General features: G+C 37.3%; 1 protein-coding gene across 1 annotated transcript in view; it reads left to right on the forward strand.

Annotated features, from left to right (window-relative positions):
• Window positions 1–16736, forward strand: part of RAD54B (RAD54 homolog B) — a 64932-nt gene extending 48196 nt beyond the window's left edge. Inside the window, exons 8-15 of the mRNA XM_057370341.1 lie at window positions 5259–5466; window positions 5986–6125; window positions 6697–6987; window positions 8326–8501; window positions 10648–10909; window positions 12187–12253; window positions 12553–12753; window positions 15708–16736. Of these exons, the coding sequence (XP_057226324.1) occupies window positions 5259–5466; window positions 5986–6125; window positions 6697–6987; window positions 8326–8501; window positions 10648–10909; window positions 12187–12253; window positions 12553–12753; window positions 15708–15934 (1572 nt within the window). The 3' untranslated portion in view covers window positions 15935–16736. The remainder of the gene's footprint in view (window positions 1–5258; window positions 5467–5985; window positions 6126–6696; window positions 6988–8325; window positions 8502–10647; window positions 10910–12186; window positions 12254–12552; window positions 12754–15707) is intronic.
• The last annotated feature ends 2510 nt before the right edge of the window (window positions 16737–19246 follow it).

Consider the following 19246-nt stretch of genomic DNA (forward strand, 5'->3'; position numbering starts at 1 on the left):
AAAAAAAGCGCGCTCGAGTGTTGAAACATGAAAACGAAGGGATATTAATATATGCAGAGACAAGCGGCAAACAAACTATTTATTTGCTTTCTAAGAAAGCGCTAAGCTAAGAATATTGACCTCCATAAGGAGACTATTTGATTTACTAAATCACAATTGTGTTCAGAGCTTTCCTGCCGTTTACAGACTGAGCAAGTAGAAAAAGCAGAGAGAGAAAGTGAGCGGCTCGCGTGGAGACCGCGTGGCGCTGTGTGGGGAGAGGAGCGCCGCGGCAGCCAGTTCGGGACGCGGCAGGGCCGGGAGTCCACCGTGCGCGTGGTCCTCCGTCCCCCGCAGCCTCCACTGCGGCGCCAGCCACCGTGTGCGCGTGCCAGCCCCCGCTGGCAGCTGTCCCCCCTGCGCCAGCCACTTCACCCTTACCGAGGCAGAACGTGCCTCCGCCATTACCATTTTCCTCTCGGAACAAAGCAAGAAGTAGCTCACAAGAAGTCACGGGACGAAAGAGGCCGGAAGCCCCAATCCCAGAAGTGTGTGAGCCAGAGAAGAGACCGGAACCATGAAGCAAGCAACAGCAGCAGCGCTCTGTCCCAATCACACGCACAGAGACACCACCGGAGCCAGGTGAGAGCCGGGGCAGATTGTCGCTGGGACTGGGAGCGGAGGCGGGGTCTCAAGTCCCGGTGCCATGAGAGTCCCCGGCCCGGAGCCGCTCCGAAAAGCCTCGCTAAAAACATGAAAAGGCGCAAGCAGCAGAAAATTTCGCAATCGACTCCCTCCCCGCTGCGAATAGCATAAATTAGTTAACTAAGGGCCCGGCCCGGCGCAGCCTGTCTGTTCCTACTGATAAGAACTGAGACTTTTGTGAAGCAATAGCCGCTAAAAAGAAAAAACCTGAAACAGACACTTAAGTAGAAACAAGAATGTAAACAAAAATGGATGTAGAAAAAAAACACCAGCAAAAAGATGCACACAAAAAGATAAACACCTTGAAAGCTTTTCTTTTACTAGTCTCTGCTTCCCTGCCAAGAAGTTACATCTGCCTGCACCCTAAAGATACTGCAGATGCTTAGAAAGATATGCCTTTGGGCTCCTGGGTGCCGGGATTGGCACCACAACCTTRTCCCTGAGCACCGCATGAAGACCCATCTAGCTTAACGTTGTACTGGAGTTAAAGATGTTTTTGTGTTTCTTTTTCCACAAGACTCTTTTAAGTACCAGCAAAAAGAACCAAGGTAGTGGTGACTAGAACACCAGAGACTGCACTCAGCTAAGGATCARAGACACTGAATATCTCTCCAAATATTTTCTTTATGAAAAGTAATTTTGTGTTTTTTCAAATTGCTTGCTTGTTTCAACTTGACTCAGAGTCCTTTATGAGACTCAGAGTAAAATAATATATTGARCCACAAAAGTTATACACGAAGTRGCCTGAACTACCTTGCAGCAAATATTRATACTTAAAAACATCATTRGTTTATATGAATAGAGTTTGTCAAATTGTCTCGATCAAAAAATACAGATTCTATTCGAGAAAAGAATTTTCTTTAAGAACAAAAATTAACTGAATAGAACCAGCAACACTTAGTTGCTAGAATCTTAGTGACAGTATTTTTTCATTTCATGTCACTAAGTTTAATRTTTACTTGATAAAACAATGATCTAGATTTGTAGAATTAAGAATTTCTGTAGTATAGTTTAAATCAATTTTAGAGTGTGTATCTCACAATGTGTAACCAATTCCAAATTACAAAATCAAAGTTCCACTTTCAAAAAAGAAAGTGTGAACTAATTAATAATAAATTGAAAATCTTGAAAATTAAAATAATCAAAACCTTAAAATATTATAGTCAAGACCAATAAAAGCCTATAAGTTCTGATAATTCAGAAATGCTATACCTTTGCAAAGACCATGTTGTTTTTTCAGTGTGCCTTATTTCATGARCAAGATTTATACTAAGATGTTAAAAAGCACACATACACAGCATCTTCTGATGGTGTGGAGCATAAACAGCACATTTTGTTTACTAGTTGCAGTAAGCTAAACAACTAATTTCCAGCAATGCACATCTTTAATATGAAATTATATTTTTTGAAAATAGCTGTCACAAGATAAGTCTGCTAACCATGCCCATGTGCTATTGAAAATATGCTTTAGTGTTAATTTCTTTTTCTAATCTCAAAAGCATCTTCTCCTGTGAAGAAGATTGAAGTTAGATCTAAAATATTATTTAAAACTTCTTTTAACAATAGTGTATTTCTGTCTTTTAGTACTATTAACAATATTCTTTTGCTTCTATATTTGTATTTTATGTTTAGATTTTAATAGTTATTACATCTTTTCAGGTTGCAGTGCTACACTTTGAGAAAAAGAGATGTAGTTCTTCTCCTAAGAGTACTTTCTACTCTAAGATACAAGTGCATTAATTGTCTGCTTTTTTAACATGAATAAGCTTTACTCCTAAGAGTTATAAGAATATAGATAAGTTGCTCTGTGTATTTCAGAATATTTAAAACTACAAATCATACACAGAAAAACAGTGAAAAGTTGAGAAATTACAATATTCAGTCTAACAATAACCTTTTAGCCGTAGAGAAAAACAAGCTTTGTGTGAGTCTATACCAGTGTGAAATGGCACAGAAAGCGAAAATGTTAAGAAACAACATATAGAGGTCTATAAAACACAATGCCATACAGAGTTAACACAGTACAGCATCCCTTAAAGATGAAAGCTTGTGTATTTCAGCCCATACTGAATACTAAGAAAAAGCAAGAGACCTCATACCAACATTTATCCAGTATTGGTAAATTGCCTTACTACCGTAAACACAAGAAAAGTGCAGTTTTCTGTATATCTGCAGTAAGAGCAATACTTGTGTTGCTTAAATTGCTTCTGAAGTCTCTTTGAAAAGGCTTTAGTTGTTGCTACATGACTCTGACATAAAAGTGATACTCTTGTAAGTATTGTGTGTAAAACTAAAAGAATCAAACCTCTCATACTCTTGCACAGCTAATAATGTGTAAATAAGCTTGACCTCAAAGTGAGTTGTATTTTACCCCTATTTTCTCAACAACTCTATGATTCGACTATTACAGCAGATGTAAATTAAGCTGCAGTTCTATGTGCCACTTATAACAGTACATTGCTAATTCTTTCAACTTTCCTTTATTAGATGAACCTGCTTCCTGAATAAAAGATGCACACATTTAACTTAAATAACAAAAGTATTTTTTAAGATAGAAAAGAGTTGTAAGAATATACTCCACATTGATTTGAAGACTGCTTCTTAAGTTACAAGCCGCTGTATGTTTTAAGATCTAGTCAAACCCAAAAATGAGTATCTAACAGAGACCAACTAAAAGTATCGTTTAAGGCGAAGAATATTTGTGCTTTTCTACCCTGACAGACTTAAGTGGATTTCAACTTGCTAGAAAAAGTCAGTTATGAAAACCTGGCCAGTCCTCAAAAGCTGCTTCAAAAGCCGTCAATCGTCTAAAGAGACAGCACAAAAAGACTACCCCTGTCCCTTGCTGCTGACCAAATAACAGTATGCAGACTTCAGATAACCTATAGTTACTATTTTAAAGATTTATTGATGTAACCCTTTTACACTTATTGTTTTAGAATTTATTGTTGTTATCTTACTTGTTTCTTTTACTTGTTTGTTCACTATAAAATAATAAGAATAAAAAAAAAATTAGTTGATTATTTTTGTTGTATTAAAGTCAAGAAGATTACTAAGTAATGACATTCTGAAAGAGAGCAATAGTAAGTTTAGTCAGCTTTAAGAGAAATAAAAATAATCCCATATCACTGAACAAAAATAGTGTTATGATGACCAGTGATGAATCTAAGCCATAACATACATGTGCTTTTCTTGTTTTGCTAAAATGCAGTGAAATTTTGCTAACAACAGTGACCTTCAAATCTCAAAATCAGAATACTAAGCCAAATGGATTCTTTCTATCACTGATATTGTACCCCTTCATGCCATGTTTGTTACTTAGTAATCACTCACGATTTGGATAACTACCATGAAGATATAACAACCTTGTAGAACTAAGACAATTATTTCTGTATTGTTTTTGAATTACTGTGTTGTAGAAAACCTTGTTAATTAGTGTATAAGTACTCTTTTGATCCCGCTGTTAGTTTTACCTTTTAGATTTTATTTCTCTACTTGCTTACAGAAAGTGTTGAATAAGTTACTGCATCAAACTCTTTAAACAAATTCTATCTCTGCTTAAAGAAAACAGGGGAGATGTAGTAATTATCAGGGTTAAACATCGCTGTTTGAAGAGGCTCCTAGCAAGCTAGGAGCCTGCCTGCCTCGGAGCTATCAGCCAGCTGCAGACAGGGTGGTGTTACAACGGGCAGATGGGCAAAACTCCTGCCTCCCTTCTTAGGTTCAGACCCCCCTGGCTGATGTAAGACCCNATCCCAGCCTGTGCTGTGCACCTGAGTTATGTTTTCCCAGGTGCAAGACCTTGAGCTTGTCCTTACTTAGACTTCATCAGATTCTTGTCAGTCACTCTCCACTTGCTCCACCTGCTTCTCTTGTCTTTAAAGGAGATTAACTATTTTCATGCTTCCAGAAGTGCATTCTTGAAAAACTCCCAGCACTTGGGAAGTGCACTCYCAGCAGTCCCAGGAGTTTCTTTGGCCTCCATGAAAGCTTCCCACAGGATCCCTCCCAACTGAGCTCCGAGCAACCTGAACTTTGCTCTTCTACAATCTGATACTTAGAGCCTATTCAGTAGGTTAAATAATATCAATATAATATCATACACAGTAATGTAATATTCAATTTAAAACTACACAGGGAATTTTGGTAGAACGTGGTAACTTCCTGCTGGACATTACCAGGCTGAGATCCAAAGTGAATGTATGAGGAGCCACCTATGTGTCTTCGTTATCTTGTCTTTAATTATTCATTTGAAGCTTACCCAAATGCCAGCACTGGGAAGTTTTTACAGGAACTCTTCACCTTCATGATAATGTGTCTCAGAGGATTTGAAGGCCTAAAAGGATAATAAATTTTCTTTTAATGAGGTAGTAAAACTCTRAATTGCTGTATCAGATCTCCTTTGCAAATTAGGAAAGAACCAATAATCTGAAGTAATGAAGGAGATAGTAAATAYCTTGTGTCATGCAAGAAGAAATTTCTGTAGTTACTGTATTTTTAAGGAAYGTGATGATTTTTAAGGATCTGACCTCCAAAGAAATATTTGTATGATGTATTTTCCTTTATGCCTGCAGGACCACAAAGTAGAAGAATTCCTTGGTTCTCCACTTTATTCGGTTATGATAATCAGTTACGAGATGCTATTGCGATCTTTGGATCAAATTCAGGCTATAGAATTTAACCTCCTAATTTGTGATGAAGGACATCGTCTGAAAAATAGCACTATTAAGACAACAACAGCCCTTACTAGTCTGTCTTGTGAGAGGAGAATTATCCTTACTGGTTAGTATCCATAGTTACTTTTAATATTTTTTTTAATGTTGATAGTGCTGGGTTGGGGTAGGAAAAAAGATACTCTAAATACGGCAAGAGATCAGTAGGAATTTTGGCAGTGGCAAATGAAGAAATTTCAGGTCTTGTAAAAACAGGTTATTTCCAATTTTTTTGACGTAAAAGCCAAAGTTTGCAGTTTTCAGGGGCAAGCAAGGGGTGTGGGATCTTCTGCAAGGAAATCAGGACTCTGCATACACAGTGTTTTCTTTGTAGTTATTTAATAAAATTGATTTAGAACTTGACTTTTTAAATTCCTTTGTTGGAACAATTAGATCTGCAGTCTGTTTAGTTAGGAGGGCAGTATCTTGTTATTCATGGTGAAGAACAATTCAGGACTGAGTAATTCACACTGAAACAAAACATCTGTTTTCAAGATGCATTSTCAACATGAAACCCTGCATTCAATGTACTTCCAACAGTTTCAAGAAAAAAATTACCAATTGCAGAATTTATTTTTTCTCTTTCAAGGTACTCCAATCCAAAATGACTTACAAGAATTTTATGCATTAATAGAGTTTGTGAATCCAGGAATTCTTGGTTCTTTGTCCACATATAGAAAGATATATGAGGAGCCAATTGTCCGATCTAGAGAACCTTCAGCAACAGAGGTACTTGGTTAAAAAAATGTAGTTATAGAAGAAGAAAACTCATAGTAAAGTGAAATCTGCATTCTGTGGAGCAAAGTGAAACTCGGGACTACTATTAGTAGCTAAGCTTTTCACCTTCCTATTTGACATAAAGTCACTTGTTTTCCAAAGGGAGCAAAAGGAGTACTTGCATGTTAAAATCACCTCATTTTGGCTGCCTGTTAATTATGTGCTTCCAGTGCCTGCATTCCCCAAAATGCCACCTGCATTGCCATGTGATGATACTTTATTCATTCTTAGTTTCTCYGCAGTACTGTGAAGTCTGCATGCCTTCACTGCATCTTGAGAAATTTTAGAACAAAATTCAGGCCTTGGATGTCATCTGGGACATTGTTTTCCTTTGTTTAAGACTTCAGAAACCAGACGTAGAACTAAGCTAACGCAGTGGTACTAATTGGAGAAGAATTGGTCATTACATGTCAGAAAGTGGTATCATACTTTTAAAACATTATTTAAATACCTAATTAAAATCATACGGAATTGTTCTGATGAAATGCAAKATTATAATTAATTTTGTGCTTTGTYCTTTTAGGAGGAAAAGGAACTAGGAGAAAAGAGAGCAGCAGAACTCACACGCCTCACTGGACTCTTTATTTTAAGAAGAACGCAGGAGGTTATAAACAAATTTCTGCCCCCCAAAAAGGAAAGCATAATCTTCTGCCGACCAACAGTGCTGCAACTTGAATTATATCGAAAACTGCTTAGTTCTCGAGTTATTACATCCTGTCTACAAGGCAGGCTAGAAAATAGTCCTCACCTAATATGTATAGGAGCTTTGAAAAAACTTTGCAATCATCCATGTCTTCTGTTTAAAGCTGTAAAGGTATCTATTTGCATGGGGGTGGGTGSCTGCAATTAGTCATTTCAGCAGACACAGGTCACTACAACTATGTTATGGTCAATGTGCACGTTGCTTAGGGTCATTTCCATGCTCTCACATACAACTTGCTCTAGGAAGTCTGCTTTCAAAAGCACAAATGTTACAAAATATGAATGTACTCAGGGAAGGTATGTCACCAGTTTCCTATTGCCTTATGCTATTTCCTCTTTAATATATTTTCCCTCTTAATCTTGTCTCTGAATATTTGTAAAAATATATGTAAATGTGAATTTTACAAAGAACACTGTTAACTAGAGTTTACTGTATGTACTTTGGTGGTTCCTCTGAAAGTTCACTGTCCACATGATAATTTCACTTTTTCAAGCTTAATCACACTGGGAGCTGCAGGCTCAAGATGTCAGTGGCACTAGATGTCTCCATTACCACTTCTCCTGTGATTGCATATATAGAAATGTTCTTATTGCTATAGGCAAATAATATGATAGTTAAAACTTGGTAATAGTAACTTCTGTGGCCACTAGCTAAAGTCTAAGTAAAGTGGGTGGAAATGTAAATCTTTCTTAAAAGATATACTCCATTAATTTTTAGGAATATCCACAGTCCAGTATCCCTGTAACTTTCAACACTGCCAAATAAAGGTCATTGCCTGTACTTCATAGTATAAGCATTAGAAATGTTCCATATGCAAAAATGCAGGCCTTTATTAAATATAGGGCTGGAAAGGATTGTATGTGCAAGCCATTTAATACCATTGTGATTTTGGATTTGAGTAGTGTAGCTTTTTCCTCCCCGTGAAACACTGATTTTCTAACTACAGAAAAATATTACCTTTATTTCTTCTWTTTTATTGGTTTTTGCTTGCTAGCTTTTCCTGATTTTCAGTTACATAACTGAATCATAATGACATCATTTTCCTAAACARAGTGAATGATTGGGAAGTTCCATAATAAGATATTACAGGATTTAGAAAGAATAATATTGATTTTGTCATCACTCCCAAGATTTAGATATGTCTTTACTGTAGAAGTACATTTGTGTGGTTATTTAAGTAGAGAAGTTGTACACATTTTTCAGTTTTAAGCATTTCAGCTTTCTATTTAGGTGCAAATAATGTCTTAGTTTAGAGGGTGTAAACTAAAATTAACACTATCAGTATTTTGAAGCTTTGCTTTCAATCCAGTGTTGGGAGCTTGTCATGCTCAYATAAAGCTTTGTGGAAGCTTTCTATGCTTCCTTTTGTCTTTRTGCTAAAAATATAGCTTTCTTAAAAAAAAAAATGTTAGAGGAAACATGGAATTTTAATCTTTTTATTTTTAATAGGAAAAAAGCTGTGATCCTGTGTCTGAGGAATATGATGAGTCTAGCCTCTATGAAGGTGTAATGGATGTATTCCCAAAAGATTATACTTCGGATACTTTTTCTGAAACTGATTCAGGAAAATTGCAGGTGCTGGTGARATTGTTAGCAGCAATCCATGAGCTCAACTCTTCTGAAAGGCAAGTGTGAAAGAAAGGGAGAAGGGAGGTAATGGTAGTGACCTTCTGGAAATTGATTTGCTTTTCAAATGCATGGGGATGTAACATTCAAAATAAAGTTATTGCAGCTGTTTGCAGAGGTGCCAAATTATTTTATGCATTGTAGTTCTGGCTTTCCTGTTAAATTATGAAACTAGAATTTGCAGCTGGCATATTTTTTAAAGACGTTCTTCATATTTTTTGCAGATAGAGATACTTGTAGTTTTTACACTGTAAAAGCARGTAAGGTAGCTTGCTACAGCCCTTGTGCTGCACCCTTTACTTGCAGAGGCTTTCCAATGCTTTGTATTTCCTCGAGGAGATGTATTAATCTATTAAATTGTACTGAAGTATTTTCATTACGAGATTATAAATCATTTCTAATTTAATCAAACTTAACTGCTCAGTGCTTGCTGCCTTTTCTGTTCAGGGCAGCCACTCTCAATAGATGATTTTGCACAGCAACCGCATATTTCCCCTGTGGTAAATGCCACTGACATGTAGGAAAACTTCTGTTTATCATGGAGTAATAGGATGCACATGATTAATTTCTGTGTAATTGCTGATTTGTGGGAATCTCACATGACCTGGTGTCCCAGGATAATTTTTTATGGACTCATGCCTTAAAGCTCAGCTATTCCAAAAGTATTTAGCTTTGAACTTCTATTTCAATTGATGCTTAAATAGGACACACTGTAATTCAGTAGTGGGAAGTAACTGCAGATCTCTTGACACTGATGTAATGGAATATGAAGATACTCTCTTTTTACAAATCGGAAAGTTGAGCCTGTTGCTGGAGTTTATATACTTAGCATCCATTGAAACCAATGACAGCTAAATATCTAAATGAACCTGCCTTATTTCATGCAGGTCAACAAAACCAGGGGTGTAAGTAAAACACGTGTCTCCCTGTAGCAGTTTTTTAGAAGCTGCTGAGTTGAGGCATTACTTCACGACTTTAAGTTTTTTTTGCTTTAATTCAGTGCTGTTCATTTTTATTTTTCTTTTGTTTCTCTGCTTTCATTGGTACTAAATAGTTTTTGTGATATAAAGACTCAGTTCCAGTCTTATTCTGAAGTTTTAATTCTATTTTTGTGTGAAAACAAACGTTTGAATGTTGTGTTGATTGACAAAAAAGACCCCAAGCCTTGCAAAGTCTTTACAAACAACTCTTGGAGGTAGTTCCGTTGTAAAGTGTAATAATAAAGATGCTCTACAACAATTCTAAATTAGTAATATTTTCATTTTCCCCTGAAATTATTTGTCTCATTCTTCAAACTTGTTTTTAATCAAAATTCTTAAAAAAAAAAGAAATTTATTAGTTTAGATTACAAAAGACCGCCAAACAAGGTCTGGCAGTAACTGTCCTATTCTTTTACTTATTTCTTAAATTCAAAAGATATTTGTCTACTTACTGTAGTCATCCTCAGTATCTGGGAGGATAGGAGTTCTAGGCTTTCAGACCTCTGAAACCTATTTAGGCAAAATTTCAGAGAAAATAGACCAACATAGCTTGAGCCGTTACTGTAAGGGATCAGACTGATTTTGCTTTCTAAAAAAAAAAAAAACAGTGTCTATCTTTCACTAGCCTTCATCCCAGTTCTTTTCAGCCCTAAAATGTAGAAAAGAATTTCTGCTTTCCTACTTGACTTACATTATGCTGTTTATTAGAATTTTCTGAGGCTTTCTATAGAAGTTCATAGTAGTTTTTTTACTAAGTAGAGAGATATATATGTATAATTTATTAGCTCCTACAATATCCTCTGCAAATGCTGTCTTAACAACAGCTATTTTGTATAAACAGATTTTAAAAAAATCTGTCTTTATGATTGGTTCTGAATGCCTGCAATCTGTGCATTATGCCAAATTCTGTTGCAAAGGGAGACATTAATTATTTAACGTTTGAATGCTTAACAGTAGGTATAAGGCATACAGATCTAGGATGTGCTTCTAATTAATAGGAAATGTTTTATTTCATAGAAAGGAAAAGTAACCTTGGGTCATTGTGGGTAATTGGGTAATTTTTGCTTCACTGTTAAATTTATTTTCTTACATGTCTTCAGTAATGTGTTATTGGACTTTAATTTTACCAAGGACTGAGATGATGACTTTGTTTTACTGTTGGCAGAGTCGTTCTGGTATCCAATTACACTCAGACATTAAATGTACTGCAAGATGTATGCAAACAGTATGGATACTCCTATACTAGACTTGATGGACACACTCCTGTCTCCCAAAGACAACATATTGTTGATTCTTTTAATAGTAAATTCAGCCCAGCTTTTATCTTTTTGCTGAGTTCAAAGGCTGGTGGAGTAGGACTGAATCTGGTTGGAGCATCTCATTTGATTCTGTATGATATCGACTGGAATCCAGCTACGGATATTCAGGTCTGGTAACAGCTSTGTACAGTGGGTTGGGATGGGCATCAAATGCTTTTTTGATTGATTTTGAATTGCCTGGCTTTACATGTCTTAATGCTACCAGTGACCACATTGTATCTGGACAAGTACAATAATAAGGGAAAAGTCTGAGAAGAAAAGAGATATTTCTCTGTTATATGTATTGGGATCATTAGAAGCCCTCTTGCAGTAAAAATTGAAAAGATTAAATTCTGTTTTCTTTGGAGGAGTGAGTCACATATCCTCTTTGTCTCCTGATGTCTTTTTATCTGGAGAGTTGCTGTGTTTCTAAAAAGAAAAGGAAAACAGGATTAGATTGCATAGCAAATGTTGCTGTTGATTTGCAATCCCTGAGAAAAAGGGAGAGAGTCTAATCAGAATTGCAAGAATGAGAAAATCACATGGCAATGATGCCAAAAGAAGAAAAGAAAGCCAGTGCTGTTCTATTCTTGTAAAGGCACKGTTGGCCTCAAGGGATTATTTAGCTGGTGTAAGAGTCTTCAGTTAAAATAGTCCTTAAAAATAACAATTAAAAAAATCTTTTTATGAACTCAGTAAGAAACTTCTTAGTGTGGAATAATACTATGTGCTTAATACCTGAAATAAGCTCTGATTCTTAGCCTTGCTCCTCTTCCCAGGGCGAGTTAGTACCCTCATGTGGTCACTTGTCTTGTTGCCTGAAAAGGTCTGCTAAAKCAGACAAAATTGCTACAGGTTGCCTGAGACTACAAACCAGTATGTAGGCGTAACCCATACGTTAAAAAAAAAAAAAAAGATCATATAGCAGTATTCAGTTTTACATTTTGTTTGTTTAAGAAAAAAAGGAGGTACAAACAACCATTTTAAGAATTTCAAAAGAAATGTAAAAGTCACTTTTAAAGATGTATGGTGACACAAAAACAAAATTATGGAGATGGGGGAGAATGATCAGTATTACTGAAATATTAAATAGTTATTAATGCTTGGAAAACAAACAYGAAGAGGGAATTTCTTTCAGAAAATAATTGAAACACCTACTTTCCTACTTTAGTGTACAGAAAGAAAGAGAAGCATAAATCGCAGAAAGTAAATTATTATTCCAAAACTGATTACAGTAATACCAGAAAAGTTACACAATCACAGAGAGTTATTGAGGAATGTTTTATCCAGACAAGTTTATCTTTGAACAAGTAACCAGAATTGGTAATTTGTGAAGCTACAAGCTTTAGTTAAAATATCCTTGTATAGCAAGCTGTTAATGCTCTTTATCTTCTTTCTTTCCTCAGGCAATGGCTAGAGTGTGGAGAGATGGTCAGAAACACCCTGTCCATATCTACAGGCTGCTAACCACAGGTCAGAGATGGTGCTCAACTTATCCAGAGTGAGACAGATGTTGAAATTTTGTCATAGAAGAAAGGAAGGGAGTGTTTTTGGAAAGAATTTGTTCTTTAGAATATATATTATTTGTTCTGAGTTCAGTTAAGGGAGACACATGACATTGGTTCACTTGCCTTTCCTTTGCTTTTTCTTAAGTAATTGAAAATAGTGGTTTAGCGTTTCTTGTGCATATTGTTATCAAGAAATGGATTTGACTTCTTTGCAAATACAGGTCAAAAATTACACCRGTTTATCTGTTTTTCTTTTCAATACAGGCTCAATAGAAGAAAAGATTTATCAAAGACAGATCAGCAAACAAGACCTTTCTGGGGCAGTTGTAGACCTTTCCAAGACATCTGAACACACACATTTTTCTGTTGAGGAGCTTAAAAATCTCTTTACTCTTCATGAAGACTCCAGCTGTGTTACTCATGACTTGCTTGAGTGTGACTGTATGGGAGAGATTGACCATCAAAGTGAGTTTGTTTTTCATTATCTCTGGCCACTGCTGAGGAATCCATCCTTGATATGAGTCTACCTCTGCAGAAAACTTTGATGCTCAGTAAAAGAGGATTGAAATAATGAGGTTCATTATGCGATCTTCACATACTGGCTGATTTATCTAGTCCATAGGAGTCCTTCACGAAATGAGRAGGAGAAAGATTAATTCCTTGCAGTAACAGCTAGTTCATTTATCATGCCTCTTAAATCCTTGGATTAGCTATGTCCAGGTCAACTAATGATTTGTTACAACTAAATGACACAGTATGGTATTTTGTTTCAAAATATTCAAGAACAGTAATGAATACCTGGTAGGAGCTAGTTAAAAAGCAGTTTGTCTGAGGACAGCTATACCAGGTGAAGATCTTTGCCAACTCTCTGTATATAAGCCTTCATTTCTGAGCTATTAACTAAAGCTGATGCAGGATGATTAAAACAATTATTTGAGAAATGCTGGAAGACTCCCCAGCAGTTGTAAAGCCAAGCTGCAAATATTCACATCTATCCTTTCTGTAGGAACCTGTCTCCTGTTCTTTTGGCATATCAAAGTTGCTTTCATACCTTGCTGCATACAGGTATATAGGTTTAAATTAGGAAAAGGATTAAAAAAAACATAATGAGTTATGTCTGCATCTTATCCATTTTAGTTTTTATAGCTCCTCTAGTTTCTTAAATGAAAGAGTGTCTATTGCCCTGGTGTGTTTCTTCTTTTGGGCATGAAATATCTGTGTACACTGTTTACAGGTGCGATAGTGTAGTACCAATACCAACGCACACAAATACCTCAATAAAAAGAACTCAGGAAATGGGTACAAGAGTGAGTGTTCTCAATAGACAGGGGCAAGAAAACAAGTAATGCAGACCCAATACTATTTTACTTGATAGTGTAGATATTCCCAGGTAATATATTAGACTTGTGTTTCTTTCTTATCTCCTTCTATCCAAAATGGGGAGGACTTGGCTAGTGATAGCACAGGACTTCTGTAGCCATAATTTTATTATCTCTTTTATTTTTGCTCCACATGCTGAGTAAATCATCTTTTTATCTTTCTTTAATGATTGAAAAATTGGACCTTCTGTTTTTGCATAAGTGATGTTCTAAAATATACCATCCTCCACTTAGGTACTATTACAAGATCTGTGTGGGAAGGGCACCTTTTGTGTTAAATGTTAGCCAGATTTTCCCAGTGGTATGCAGTGAGGYGGGTGTGGCTCCTGGATTGCAGAAATCCAGAGAAATTTTGTGTTGCTACTGTGATCAACACTGGTGCCTGTAATTTTATTTAGCAGCTTAAACACCTTGATTTCTTATCTTATGCTTTGAACACATACTGATTCCACCAATTCAACTACAACATTGGCCTCTTGGATTCTGTGACTTCCTCAATGGTAGTTATATCCTGGTCCCAGTGAACAGAACCCATTGGCAGTAAATCAAGGAAAAACCTGAAGGCTATTATTAGACTTAAGTGGTGGTAATGACAGAGTGAGGGGAAGGTTTGATTTCCTAAAGAACAGAGGACAAGCTGGCTCATTGTCTCTCTAGTCAAATTATTCTGAGTCATGGTCTTCAGTTTGATCACCCTAGAATGCAGCTGCTACTAGCTGGTCCCTTTGCCTGTCCTAAAAACAGAAAACTGTCAAATTACTGCATCAGGGAACCAGATTCCAGGTTACTGGTGATAGATTCTGCTGCACAGAAAAGCCAAGAAACTTCACTCATTTTTCTCCTCCATTTCTAGCACGTGTGATTCAAAAGATGGGTTTAAAAGRAACCAACAATATGATACAGGCCTCACAGCCATCACCTCCTATGGTCCATTCACACTAGTGTCATCTTTAGAAAACTACAGGGGTCTTGAAAGAAAGAAATTTCCTGGGCATGGATCATGCAGTTAGGTTGCCTACTATTCTGCTGGCCTTCAGATCAGGGACAAAGCTGTAAGCCTATTGCTTTACCTGATCATAGCGAACTTTATGAGTTAGGAAGGCAGAATCTCTAAATGTATCTATTCTAAACTTTCTTTATGCCTGTAAGAATATTTCAAATCTACCCCAGACATGCATCATGTCAGTCAAAAGGAAAGGTTTTTGTGTATGAGTCTTTATGGACACTGGGAAACTTAAAAAAACTCAGGAATACTTTGAGTCATGCTGTTCACATCACAGCCCTTTTCTAAGGAGCACATAATACTGCTTTGAAAATATTTGATGATAAGTTTTAAACTAGAAACAGTAATGATGCAATTCTTTCCCATGCAAAATTATTTCTTCATTTATCCCAGGCGTCAGATGAATCATAAAGCCATCAATGTGTGACATGTGCTGCAATGACCTGGTACTATTTGGGGCTTTAGGATCCCATGGCAAAAGTGAATTCATCTCTTTGTGCTTCACAGCAWTAATATTTTCCTTACTATGATATACAGTATTGTGTATATTGAACAACTTGGCATAATCTGGATGTTCAGAGTGTACAGATCTAGTATGCTGAGTCAATGAAACAGCTACTCAAATTATTCTTAGCTGGCTGGAGTGATTCCTCTGGGAAGAAATTGAAGCTTGCTTGAATTTTGCTGCAACTTATATCTAGATTCAGGTTTACTTAAGGAATGGGAGCAGCCCAAATGTCACAGAATTAGGAAGACAGAGGAAAGGAAATTGCCAGATATTTCCTTTCCCATCCATGTGTAAAAGGATTTGTCTTTATGCTAGCATATGGTGATTTTGATAACCCTCAATCATTGAGCAAGAAACAGCCTTCCCCCTCTTACTGTGGATATATGTTTGGGTTTCGTTGATAGAGAGCAATTATACAGAGTGCTGTTCTGTTTTCTCTCATTTGTTATCACCAACTGTCTTATTGGTTCAGACTGAAATTTTCTGTCTCTYGTTTTCTCTGATTAGTCTACGGTATTTTTTTTTCCAGATACTTCCTCAGAAAAGCCTCCCRTATCTAGAAGCTGCCAGCTTGAACAAAACCATGGGAAGCCTAATTCAAAGAAACCACTTTCCATGTCACAGTTGATGCAATGGAAGCATTTCTCTGGGCAACATCAGACTCTTGCTGATCCTTTCCTGGAAAGGATAAAAGGGAATGTTTCTTTCATTTTCCAGAATGTAACCAATCCTATTTCCTCACCTAATAGAACTTAAGTGCCTTTCTYTACCACTTGCATCCTCCTTGTCACAGGCCTTGTAAACAATTGTGTGTGGGCAGTTACCTATTGTTCTTTTTGCTCAGTTCTGTTTTGTGTGTTTCTCATGAGGTTTCTGGGTAAATGATTCCTGGGTTTATACAAAGTTACAGTTATTACTAAGTTAATCATACTTGCTGTAATTATAATACAGATTTTTAAAACTAGCTTTGCTTTCCAGTCTTCTGCTCCTTTGATAGCTTAATTAATRAGACTGTTTTTATGCATATTCCTATGTAAGCCTACTTTGGTTTATAGTTTTCATTTGATCATAATGATTTATTGCTTGTAAAGCTGGCAACTATTCAGCTGTCTTATATAAATTGGGCAATGCTGTATACATGTATATGCTGTTAACAAGACTCTGGTTGGATTTTTATTGTTACAGTGAAAAGYTATGTATCTGTATAAATGCAGCTTTATAACAAGGTTGATGTTTTTCCCCTTGAGTTTACAATTTAATGAAATTTGGAGCAATAGTCACTGATGTCTGGAAATCTGAGGCTATGGCTTGATGCTGTGTCAAAGTATTCTGAAATTCTCCTTTTGCTTTTACTGGGGAAAATAAACTTGATTTCTCAAACATACATAGTACAGGATTATTTTCATTTTGTTAACTCCTTTTAAGGATGCTGTTTGCCAAGCACTGAAGTACTGAGCTTTTTTATGATATTTTTAATGACTGTGTTTCCCTTCTTTGCAGACACAAATGTTCCAAGTCAGTTAGTAGCTTTTAAGTGAAGTACTTTGAAAGGCCTGGAAGAGCTGAATGGATAATTTTTAGAAATACTGCAAACTTACAGAATTTAAAAGACCTTGAGCATAAAGAGGGCTCCATTGTCATAATCCTGCATTGTGTCACATGATGTACCACCTCTTGATATTTGGCATATGTGGTAGCAGAGCCTAAAAGCCCAACTAAATTTCACAAAACATTTAAAATTATTGTCTGTGTTATTGTTAGTACTCCCTGTTTCCCTAGACTGTCACTGAATTCACAGCCCATCCTAACCCATCACCAGACATTTTCCTTGCATTTTGATGCAGTTTTGGAACTTGAAAGCCACTGACCTCTATTTGCCACCCATATTTATTTCAGAGGGTTTTTTTTGAGTTTTCTTTGACTCTAAATGCTAAACAACACAGGAAATAATGAAGATTGAAGCGAGAGAATGATCGAGAAAGTTGTTAATTCCAAACATCTTTTTGGCATGCATAGTGTGTTCTTGGTAACAATTAGAATTATGCTCCCAGGTAGAGTTTAAATCTTTAATATTTTAGACTGGCTGCTAAAGAGCCTRTTCTTCACCTTGTGTGTGGGGGTGTGGTGGCCACATTTATGCAGCTGCTGTGGTGCCCGTTTGCTCTTAGGCAAAGTTCACACAGCTGATTTCACTTGGCAAGGACAAGGTTTGCAGCTTTGTAGCTCAAGGAGGAGATTCTAGGCAATCTGTATAACGATGGTTGTTGTAATTAATAATTATCTTAGACTGATCATTCTTAGATCTGTGCTGCCCATAAATCTGCTCCTATCCCTGTCAGTGGGAGCACGTGCTGGCCTTCTATGCTGCTTATTCACACTAAGTAATGTTGCTTCAAGGTTAAGAAGGCCAAAGCAGCCTGTCCAAACACACTCAGGGCCAGTCACAGGTTCAGCATGATTCCCTGTCTGTGCCCAGCTATGCCCAGCTGCCCCAGATCTYTGGCAGTGGCAGCTGCAAGGTGATGCTCAGGGACAGCTCCTCCAGCATCCACCCAGCCAGCAAAGTGTGTCTCCCACTTAAGATGTCATGACTTCAGGGCATGATGGAAATATGCATGTGCTTTTTGGTAGTGTGGGTAAGCAATACTGGCCGAGGAACAGCTTGTAAATGGCATTACATGTGATGCAGATTGAAAATTTGACTCAGAAATTTTATTTATCCTGGAAAATTATGTTTCTCACTGGAAGAATAGGTTGTGGAGAATATAGGAAACCTGAATACAGACTCTAATTTATTGTGCCATCTGTGATTTTCTCACAGTAGTCTGCAACAGCCTTCATAATGAAACCAGCCCATACTGCTCACATATTATCATAGTATATTAATCAGTGTTTCCATACAGACTGCAGCAAGTGGACATGTAAATTTCTTCACCCATAGGTGAGAAATGTCTCCTAGGAAAAGTCCCTGTGATTAATTGACCCTAATTTGACTGTTGACTGGTATGGCACACKGGGAGTTTCAGGTCTCCAGCTATGCCATGTTGCCCTTTTTTTAACAAGTGAAACCCTAGAGGATAGGGCAGTGGCTAGTGCTGAAAGACAAGTGTCAGGAGGATCTGATTCTTGGTCTAGCGGACTCAGGCGTASCTTCTGAATTCCTTGCTGGTGATGCCAGGTCTAAAGCCCTATGTAGTTTATGTCTCACAAATCAGTCCTAGTGTCTTAGATCAAAGACTTGCTCTGCAGAAAGGAGGACGCAAGGGACATTGAAGCAATGACTGTGTCCTAGTGCAATGCTTGAAATACCAGGTGTTAGTTAATGTACTTGGTTGCCTTTTCCAGTTTTTGAAGGATGCAGGTGTTCATCCACCAAATGGTAGTTCCTATGCCAAAGAGCAAGGCAGTCTGCCTAATGATAGGCCTCAAATTATGCTTCTTCAGTGCAGCATGAAGAGCAGCAGATATTGCAGTTGCAAGGACAGTGGCAAGCAGCATATTCTTTTAGCAAGTGCTAAACAAAGATTGCCAAAATTTGACATTTTTTGGTGCTATGTGGTCAGCATAGAGGTATGCCTGGGTCAGCAAGTGGCAAGTGCAGTACCAGCTAAACATCCCAGTGCTTCATAGGTGTGAGATGCTGAGGGTTATCAGGTCAGGGTGTGCTCCATCTGAGCTGTGACTGTCATAGGGACTCCCTGGAACAACATTGATTTGTGCTGGTTTGCAGCAGTGGCCCAGAGAGGAGTGCTCACCCTGTCAGAAGAGAGATCAGGGCAATGCTCTTAGGGAATGGTCTGCTAATCTTAGAATGACTGCTGCAGGTCTCTGAATCACACTGAGCAGGGAGATCTGTCAGCCAGTCCTTAGATACAACAATCAATATTGTGTTTGTTCCTTGCCAGACCTTGGAGGGGAGGAGGGGATTTTGGAGAATTTCAATTACTTCTTGTACAGGGCATGCTGCCAGAAAGACAAGTGTACTGCATGTTCCTGCCTGAGACCAACCCTGATTTTAAAAAGCAGAAGGAGTGGTGTTTTATTTATTTCTGTACACTGCAGCAAAGT

Source organism: Malurus melanocephalus, unplaced genomic scaffold, assembly GCF_030028575.1.
Source record: "Malurus melanocephalus ecotype Western Australia unplaced genomic scaffold, MMel_1.1 scaffold_123, whole genome shotgun sequence".
Taxonomy (NCBI): Eukaryota; Metazoa; Chordata; class Aves; order Passeriformes; family Maluridae; genus Malurus; species Malurus melanocephalus.